The sequence below is a fragment of the Rhineura floridana genome, chromosome 22 (genome assembly GCF_030035675.1).
Source record: "Rhineura floridana isolate rRhiFlo1 chromosome 22, rRhiFlo1.hap2, whole genome shotgun sequence".
Classification (NCBI taxonomy): Eukaryota; Metazoa; Chordata; class Lepidosauria; order Squamata; family Rhineuridae; genus Rhineura; species Rhineura floridana.
The window spans coordinates 3,070,516-3,079,947 of NC_084501.1; the positions used below are offsets into that span (position 1 = coordinate 3,070,516).

The window sequence follows — 9,432 nt, forward strand, 5'->3', positions numbered from 1 at the left end:
TGATATCCTGCCCTTCCAGCAGGAGCCCAGGGCGGCAAACAAAAGCACTAAAACCACTTTAAAACATCATAAAAACAGATGTTAAAATACATTCAAACAAAACAACTTTAAAAACATTCTTTTAAAAAGCATTGAAGACATCTTAAAAAAAGGTGTAAAAACATACTGTTTTTTTAAAAAAGGTTTAAAAACATATTAAAAAGCAATTCCAACACAGTAGCAGACTGAGATAAGGCTTGTTGAAAGAGGAAGGTCTTCAGTAGGTGCCAAAACGATAACAGAGATGGTGCCTGTCTAATATTTAAGGGGAGGGAATTCCACAGGGTAGGTGCCGCCACACTAAAGGTCCGTTTCCTATGTTGTGCAGAACGGACCTCCTGATAAGATGGTATCTGCAGGAGGCCCTCACCTGCAGAGCGCAGTGATCGACTGGGTATATAAGGGATAAGACGGTCTTTCAGATATCCTGGTCCCAAGCTATATAAGGTTTTGTACACCAAAACTAGAACCTTGAACTTGTCCCGGTAGCAAATGGGCAGCCAGTGCAATTCTTTCAGCAGCGGGTGACATGTTGGCAATACCCTGCCTCAGTGAGCAGTCTCGCCACCACATTTTGCACCAGCTGCAGTTTCTGGACCAACTTCAAGGGCAGTCCCACATAGAACGCATTACAGTAATCCAGCCTGGAGGTTACCAGTACATGGACAACAGTGGTCAGGCTATCCCGGTCCAGAAAGGCCACAGCTGTCTTACCAGCCGCAGCTGGTAAAAGGTAAAACATTTCAGAGTATCCAAAGGAATTTCAGAAGAAAATCACCCTGTGCTTTATAGATTACAGCAAAGCCTTTGACTGTGTAGATTATGAAAAACTATGGAATGCTTTAAAAGAAATGGGGGTGCCACAGCATTTGATTGTCCTGATGCGCAACCTATACTCTGGACAAGAGGCTACTGTAAGGACAGAATATGGAGAAACCGAGTGGTTCCCCATCGGAAAGGGTGTGAGACAGGGGTGTATTTTATCACCCTATTTGTTTAATCTATATGCAGAACATATCATAGGGAAAGCAGGATTGGGCCAAGATGAAGGTGTGAAAATTGGAGGGAGAAACATCAATAATTTAAGATATGCAGACGATACCATACTACTAGCAGAAACCAGTAATGATTTGAAACGAATGCTGATGAAAGTTAAAGAGGAAAGCACAAAAGAAGGACCACAGCTGAACGTCAAAAAGACTAATGTAATGACAACAGAAGATTTCTGTAACTTTAAAGTTGACAATGAGGACTTTGAACTTGTCAAGGATTATCAATACCTTGGCACAGTCATTAACCAAAATGGAGACAATAGTCAAGAAATCAGAAGAAGGCTAGGACTGGGGAGGGCAGCTCTGAGAGAACTAGAAAAGGTCCTCAAATGCAAAGATTTGAACACCAAAGTCAGGATCATTCAGACCATGATATTCCCGATCTCTATGTATGGATGTGAAAGTTGGACAGTGAAAGAAGCGGATAAGAGAAAAATCAACTCATTTGAAATGTGGTGCTGGAGGAGAGCTTTGTGCATACCATGGACTGTGAAAAAGACAAATAATTGGGTGTCAGAACAAATTAAACCAAAATTATAATTAGAAGCTAAAATGATGAAACTGAGGTTATACATTGGACACATGTAAATGTAAAAATGTAAATGTAAATTTAATTTTTAGGTCGCCTATCTGGCCGAAGCCACTCTAGGCGACGTACATATTAAATTCCAATAAAATACAATAAATACAGTAAATACAATAAAATATGATATACTCAGCAATAACAAAAATAACAACATATGCAGTACATAACAACAGGCATTCAGTATGTAATTAGCCCATCCCGGTGGTCCCAAAGGCCTGTCCAAAGAGCCAGGTTTTTAAGGCCCGGCGGAAAGTATCCAGGGAAGGGGCATGCCGAAGATCGAATGGGAGGGAATTCCAGAGAGTGGGGGCCGCCACTGAGAAAGCCCTCTCTCTAGGCCCCACCAACCTAGCTACTGTTGTTGGTGGGATTGAGAGAAGGCCCTGCGTGACTGATCTTGTCGGGCGGCATAATTGGTGATGCTGGAGGCGCTCCTTCAGATAAACTGGTCCGAAACCGTATAGGGATTTAAAGGTTAACACCAACACCTTGAATTGGGCCTGGAAAACTACTGGAAGCCAGTGTAGATTGAATAACACTGGCGTAATATGATCACGGCGACAACTGTTTGTAAGTAAACGAGCCACCGCATTCTGTACTAGTTGAAGTTTCTGGACCGTTTTCAAGGGTAACCCCACGTAGAGGGCATTACAGTAGTCTAATCGAGAGGTGACCAGGGCATGTACTACCAGTGGGAGCTGATGAACAGGGAGGTAGGGTTGCAGTCTGCGTATGAGGTGTAGTTGGTACCAGGCTGCCCGGCTCACTGCCGAAATCTGAGCCTCCATGGACAGCCTGGAATCAAGAACAACCCCCAGGCTGCAGACCTGGTCCTTCAGGGGCAATTGTACCCCACTAAACCTCAGGTCAACAGGACCCAGCCTACCCCTGTCTCCCACAAGCAGTACCTCGGTCTTGTCAGGATTTAGCTTCAGCCTGTTCCTTCCCATCCATCCACTCACGGATTCCAGGCACTTGGACATGGTCTCCACAGCCAACTCTGGTGAGGACTTAAACGAGAGATAGAGCTGAGTGTCATCTGCATATTGGTGACACTGCAGCCCAAATCTCCTGATGATGGATCCCAGCGGCTTCACGTAGATGTTAAATAGCATGGGAGAGAGGATAGAACCCTGTGGCACTCCACAAGTGAGAGGCCAAGGGTCTGAAACCTCATCGCCCAACGCTACCTGCTAATGCCTGTCAGAGAGAAAGGAACGGAACCACCGTAGAACAGTGCCTCCTATTCCTAGTCCTTCCAGGCGATCCAACAGGATACCGTGGTCGACGGTATCAAAAGCCGCTGAAAGATCCAGGAGGACAAGAAAGGTGAATTCTCCCCTATCTAGTGCCCTCCTCATATCATCCACCAGAGCGACCATGGCTGTTTCAGTTCCATGTCCAGTCCTGAAACCCGATTGGTATGGATCCAGATAATCCGTTTCATCCAAGTGTGTAGACATGATTCACTAGAAAAGACAATAATGCTGGGAAAAACAGAAGGGGGTAGAAAAAGAGGAAGGCCAAACAAGAGATGGATTGATTCCATAAAGGAAGCCACAGGCCTGAACTTACAAGATCTGAACAGGGTGGTTCACGAGAGATGCCATTGGAGGTCACTGATTCATAAGACCATAAGTCGAAATCAACTTGAAGGCACATAAGAACCACAACAAACATTTCCCAACGTAAAACCAATGTCACCCTATAATAATTGATTTTGAGTTTCAGTGTTCCAAACTAAAATATCATACAGAACAAAATTACAATGTACCATTCAGTAATATGAGAACATTGGTCCGGGGTCTGTTTACTTTTGCAAGGCACTGTATCTCTTCAGTGAAACCAGTGCTCTTCTCTTCCATAAACTTCTGCTCTCCCTCCCTGGTAGCTCCTGGGACAGCTGGAAAATACAGGACCTCCCCCAGCAGATAAAGAGAAGATTTCGTCTCTCCCGACTGTGACCGTCACTCAGGAACAAGTGGGTAAGTTCTTGCTTCCTGACGACTTCTGCTTTTGTCAGCACGCGGCTGAATTGGCTAGCCGGAAAGGGCTGCCTCCTTCTGCAACGTGTGACTGGGCTCCAGGACCATAGTCCTTAGAACTGCAGTGGTAATCCCCACCCCATCCCTGCCGAATGAAAACAATAGCTTTCCCACCGTGAACCCTTGTGGTGCTGTGTAGCCACGAATGGCTTTCTGCAGACATTCTGGCTTTAGTCCCTGATACCATTTGGGCCTGGAGTTTGTGATTCCAAACAGCTTCTGCTGCTGAGCAGCCTCACAATTCAGATTGGCCGATTCAGATGTTTCACTAAACCATTTGGATCACAGAATATGTTTTGCAAGCGTGTTCCAAGCCAAGGTGTCCAATTTTTAGTTTGCCCAGCTGTTTGCAAACTGTGTACTTTCAATTTGAACGTCAGCCCAAACCGTTCTTGGTCTTCCTTCACCGAAGTTTTCATGATGTCTGAAGTGAGCCACTGTCTCTGGTTTAGGAAGGCCGGCTGTGGGTTTTTTCTCTCTCTGTGCCTCAGCCCCCACCCTATCTGCTGTGAGGGAGTAACAAGAGGGGCCTGTCTTCCATTCCCAATTTGGCAGAGCAGTGACTTGGGCAGAGACACAGCAGGACTTTCCTCTGGCTGGGTGCTCTGGACGCATGGGGGGGGGCTTTAAACTTACTTCATTGCATGCTGGTTATGGGTTACTGGGAACCACCAGTGATGCCCTCGGGCAGGTGGGAGGCCCAGACTGCAGGCAGGAGTTCAGCCATGACCCTTCTCAGGGCTCTTGCCTCTCAGGCCCGTTGATACAATGACCTGCTGCTGCTGCCATCTGATTGTATGAATATCCTGTTTATAACCATAAGGATAATTCACATCCCCATCTGCAAACCGTGGAGTGGCTTAGAATCAGCATGGGAAGGGACCTTTGAGAGCATGTAGTCTTGCCCCATTCGGTGCAGGACCTGCAATGCAGGATGCAACTACGAAATCCCCTGAAAGATGGCTGCCCACCTCCAGCAAAGGGGAGCCCACCATCTCCAGAGGTGGCTTGCCTACTCCACTGTGGAACAGCTGTTACCATTAAGGAATTCCTCTTAACGCTTAGCCAAAATCTGCTTCCCTCCAGTTTCCACTGGCTAGTTCTGGTCCTGCTCTCTGGAGCAAGAGAGAAGCTGCCTGGTCCATTCTCTGCGTGTGACAGCCCTTCAGATATTTGAAGGCTGCTCATGTGCTTCCAGTCGACGGCTCTTTTCTCCAGAGTGAGCACTCCCGTTTCTTCCTACTGTTCTGTGTAGAACTCGGTTTCCAGAGCTCTCGCTGTCCTGGTTGCCCTCCTTGCTCCTCTCCCCTCCCCATCTCTTTTTTTTCTTTTGTATCGTGCCTGCAAGCCAGTCTGACAGGCGACAATATAAAAGGCAAGCCCGCTTCAGGCCCCGATTCCTGAAGTTACGGGGAGATCCCCCTGGGCTACGCAAGACTCCCAAATCAAGCGAGGCTCACGGCACAGGACAGGGCGAACGTGGGAGTCGGGCTCCTGGTTCGTCTAGCTCAACACTGCCCACTCTGACCGGCAGTGACTCTTTGGAGTCTCAGGCAAGTTTTCCCCATCTCGACCTGGAGCTGGTGGGGACTGAACCTGCGGCCTTGTGCGGGCAAAGCAGATGCTGTGCTCCTGGATGGCGCCGGGTCGGCTTCTTCCCCTTGCCCTTTCTCCCTCAAGGCCAAGGACTGCCTTGAGCAGCTCCCGGCACCCTCTGATCCTCTCACCGGCGTCTTCCTACCCTTCTTCTGGCTCTTCTTCCCTGCGTCTCCCATCCCCCGTCCCCCGGTTGCTCCTTGCCAGCCAGCCTCCTGGCATCTGTCTGTCTCTCACTGCTTGTTCCAACTAGCCTCTTCACTCCGGGGTGCTTGCCTTGATTTCTTGTTTGCTTCCCCCGCTTCTCTCTCTCCCTCTCCCCCCGAAGGCGGTAAGCCCGAGGGCAGGGGGGCCTGTGACGCTTTGCTTTCTTTGCTGCCCTGATGTGCCGTGCCCCATTTCCTGCAGATACGGGTTTGGAGTGCCCCGTGTGTAAAGAAGACTACACCGTGGCAGAACAGGTCCAGCAACTCCCGTGCAATCACTACTTCCACAGCAGCTGCATCGTGCCGTGGTTAGAGCTGGTAAGTTTGCTTCTGGGTCGGCTGGGAGCTGGAAGGAGGCGCACCCACCAAGACTGGCGCTTAGACACCCCAGGGGAGGGGTGGCAAGAAATGATGGGTGCCACAGCGGGAGATGGATCTGACCTGCAGGGCAAAATTCATCTGGACAAGAGCTGTGCAGGAACCCTTGGTTGTGACTCGGGCAGGAGAATATTCCCATGGATTGTGCTGTATACGAATTTGCAGGTGGTGACTGGGGGTGGGGGACACAACTATTTGGTTTCTTCACCTTGGGCACCAGAACATCTTTGGCCAGACCTATTGGCTGTCCTGAGGCTCTGAATCGGCGATTTCAGCCAAAGGTCATTGGCACTTTATGTCCTTTAGCCAGAGAGTCACCTGGCTGGCCCCGTTATCTAACAGGATTTGGGCACATGCCTCACGCAGTTGCCTCTAGATGCCCAGAGAGGAGTCTCCTGAGCCCTTTGTCAGACAGCACGGGATTCAACAGTTTTCCAGAGGGGAAATTCCAGAGTCAAGAGATCTGTGGCTTGTGGCTTGTATTGTGCGTTTACCATCTGAGTGGTTAAAAAGTGGATATTGTCTCTATCCATTCAGTGCCAATCCACTTCCTTCCACCTTCACCTCAAAGGATCCAGGGAATTCTTAGTGATTTGGGGTCAATTCCAATGCATGTCTCTTAAGTAAGAGAGGAGGGCCAGGATCTCTTCTCAATCATCCCAGAGTGCAGGACCCAGAATAATGGGCTCAAGTTGTACTGAACATCAGGAAAAAAATCCTAACCGTTAGAGCGGTACGGCAATGGAACCAATGACCCAGGGAGGTGGTGGGCTCTCCAACACTGGAAGCCTTCAAGAGGCAGTTGGACAGCCACCTGTCGGGTATGCTTTAATGTGAACTCAATGGCCTTATTAGGCCCCTTCCAACTCTACAATTCAGTGAAAAGATATGTGTTGCAGGGAAGTGAGATCTTACCAGCAGGAGGATGCCTTTTCCTGCCCCTGAGTCTGCTATACACCAATGCCATGGGCATATAGTTTGTTATAAGGCTTACATGTGAGAAGTCAATACACGCGGTTTGCTGATTCCTCAATTGTATTTAGGGGATGAATTGCATGGTTTGGACATACGCATGTTAATTTTTTTAAAAAAAGCAACCACAAATATTTATGCCCTGCTGCACCTTCAGTGTTTGTCAGCGGGCATGGAGGTGGAACTTCTGAAGACCTTGTGGCAAAATGCCATCTCCTTCTCTACCAGGCATCACTTTTATTTTCAGAAGAAATCTTTGAGAGAGTCTCTTTTCTTAATATGGTCCCAACCTAAAGCATTAACAACTTGGGGGGGGGAGGAGGGTGTGTGACTGACCCCAGCTGCTTCAGTGCAGCCGTCGTCCATACATGTGCATTTTCCTTTGTCAGCATGACACGTGTCCCGTGTGCCGGAAGAGCTTGAATGGGGAGGATTCCACTCGACAAGCACCAAACTCGGAGGCATCCACGAGCAACTCCTTTAGCAACGCAAGCCACCTACATGATCGATGGACTTTCTGAAGCCTCTCCAGTGCGGTGGGGCGAGGGAGGGGGTGGCGCAGGCCTGTAGTATTCCTTACTACAGTTGTAAATTGTATAACTATAAACTACAGAACCAAGTAGCAAGAAGAGAGGAGGAGAGAGACCTGGCGCCACAGGTGGCACTCCATCCCCACCCTGCCACGGCTGCAGCAACTGCCAGTCATCTTTCCAGAACTGCTAGCATCTCCATCTGGGTCACCGCAGCATCCAAATGATCTCTTTCTTAGTTTCCAGAGTGGTCAGTTTTACAGTTTGGCGAGGGGTCAGGAGGTTCCTAAAGGTTTGTGAATACTTTCCCCTGGTAGCAGGAGAGGCTTCCACCCTTACAATTCCACTGGCTTGCAGAGGGCGGGCAGGCTGATGTTGTCGTTAGCCACTGGCTCCATTTTCTTTTGGGAGTACAAGGAAAGGGCAGCTAGGCATTGGCTGCGAAACTATTTTAAATGGGACGGAGCGAGGTGAGTGGAGGTGATTTGCACAGGCCTTTTCCACTGTCAACCCCAATGTTTGGGATTTGATTGACTCTTGTCTTTCCTGCAACCTAGGACATACTGTATTTTGGTTGAATTTTCTTTGGCTTAGATTGATGGAGGCCCTGGCTTCCTTTTTTCTCTATTCTGTTTTTCTGGAAAAGATGGGTGGGGGAAATTTGGCTCACAAGGAGAAGCAGCAGAGGGGAGCCTTGCATTCCATGAAAGCAAAGTATATGATGCACCTCAAGTGAACGATGCTGCCCTGCTCTTGTCCCCTGGTCCCTGGGTTTGCCTGGGCCAGAATTCAATCCACCTGCTACTTAAGACCTATTTTTGCTGCCTTGTTGTCAAATGGACCATGTGTAGTTTATTCCCCAGATCAAAGACTGTCTTTTTTCCAAGCTATTCTTCAGTATTTTAAATGAGAATGCCATCGCTCGATACCATAAAGAATGTTTTGTTTTTGTTTTCCTTTTAAGTGTTTTTTCCTGCAACTTTTTTCTCCATCTACCATCTTTTCCCCCCCTATTGCCCTTTTATCTTGTGAATCATGTCTGAACTCAAAACTTCCTGTGCTGCACACTGCCTCTCCCTTCCCCCAAAGCACCTTGCATCTGGAACCAGAAGGGTCTTTGGCTTTGATAGGAGGAGGGCGAGGGCGAGGGTGAGGGGAGATGGCAGACTCATGTCCCGAGGAATACAAGGAGAAGCAAAACGCCAGGAAAACCGCGTTGCCACTTCATTGCTGTAACAGTGTACCAGGTACACTCAGTTTCAAACTTAACATCTTCTGTTTGCTATCGAAAGTTGAATAAAAGTCTTTAATAAGAAGTTGAGCAATAGAGAGAATTCTTGGTTTGGCTATGTGAAGGGTATTTGTAGTGGGGAAGGGACCATTTGAGAAGGTACAAAAGGGGACAGCCGCTTCACATTTGGACATAGAGATTGCAAATCCATTACAAAAATAAATAAATCCTAAAGCAACAGTAAGGTAAAACCTTTATTAGGATCAACTTTAAAAATGCCAAAGTAACCACATTTGGTCACGTTCCCTAGTGGTTGGAAGGCACATAAACCCCATTTTCCACCCTGGCAAGATTCTGACATTTATGTAATAGAAGGTCCACTTCTAGGGTCATTCTTGTGGACAGCTGAAGTAATTCTCCAAAACATGGGGTGGGGGAGACTCATGAAAAAAATCCAAAAGCAAGAATAGGATAAATACCTCCTCATTAGAACTAATTGAAAGCTGATGGGACTTAACAAGCGTTTGAGTTTCCCAGCGCTCTTCCTCAGGCTGTGGTGCTATCTGAGAACTGTTATGTGTCTAACCTCATCTGCCTGCATCAGCCCTTAAATGCTGCCTTAAACTGGCCTTGGACTTTTTTTTAATGTCCACAAATTGCACTCTCTTCCCCTCTCCCCTTTTTGGCTAACAGCCTGAAGAAGCACTCTGAGGAACGTGAAAGGTGGCTCACTACTTGAGTTCTAGTTGGTCCTAGTTAAATTTGGATTCACAGTTGGAGTAACTGATGACATAAAT

At 47.8% G+C, this 9,432-nt stretch overlaps 1 protein-coding gene across 3 annotated transcripts in view; it reads left to right on the forward strand.

Annotated features, from left to right (window-relative positions):
* The window catches only part of RNF115 (ring finger protein 115), a 59,265-nt gene extending 50,540 nt beyond the window's left edge, over positions 1-8,725 (forward strand). For all 3 annotated transcript variants that reach the window (XM_061606909.1, XM_061606907.1, XM_061606908.1), the window contains 3 exons: positions 3,569-3,662; positions 5,727-5,842; positions 7,264-8,725. In XM_061606909.1, the coding sequence (XP_061462893.1) occupies positions 3,569-3,662; positions 5,727-5,842; positions 7,264-7,395 (342 nt within the window). In that variant the 3' untranslated portion in view covers positions 7,396-8,725. The remainder of the gene's footprint in view (positions 1-3,568; positions 3,663-5,726; positions 5,843-7,263) is intronic.
* Positions 8,726-9,432: the final 707 nt, after the last annotated feature.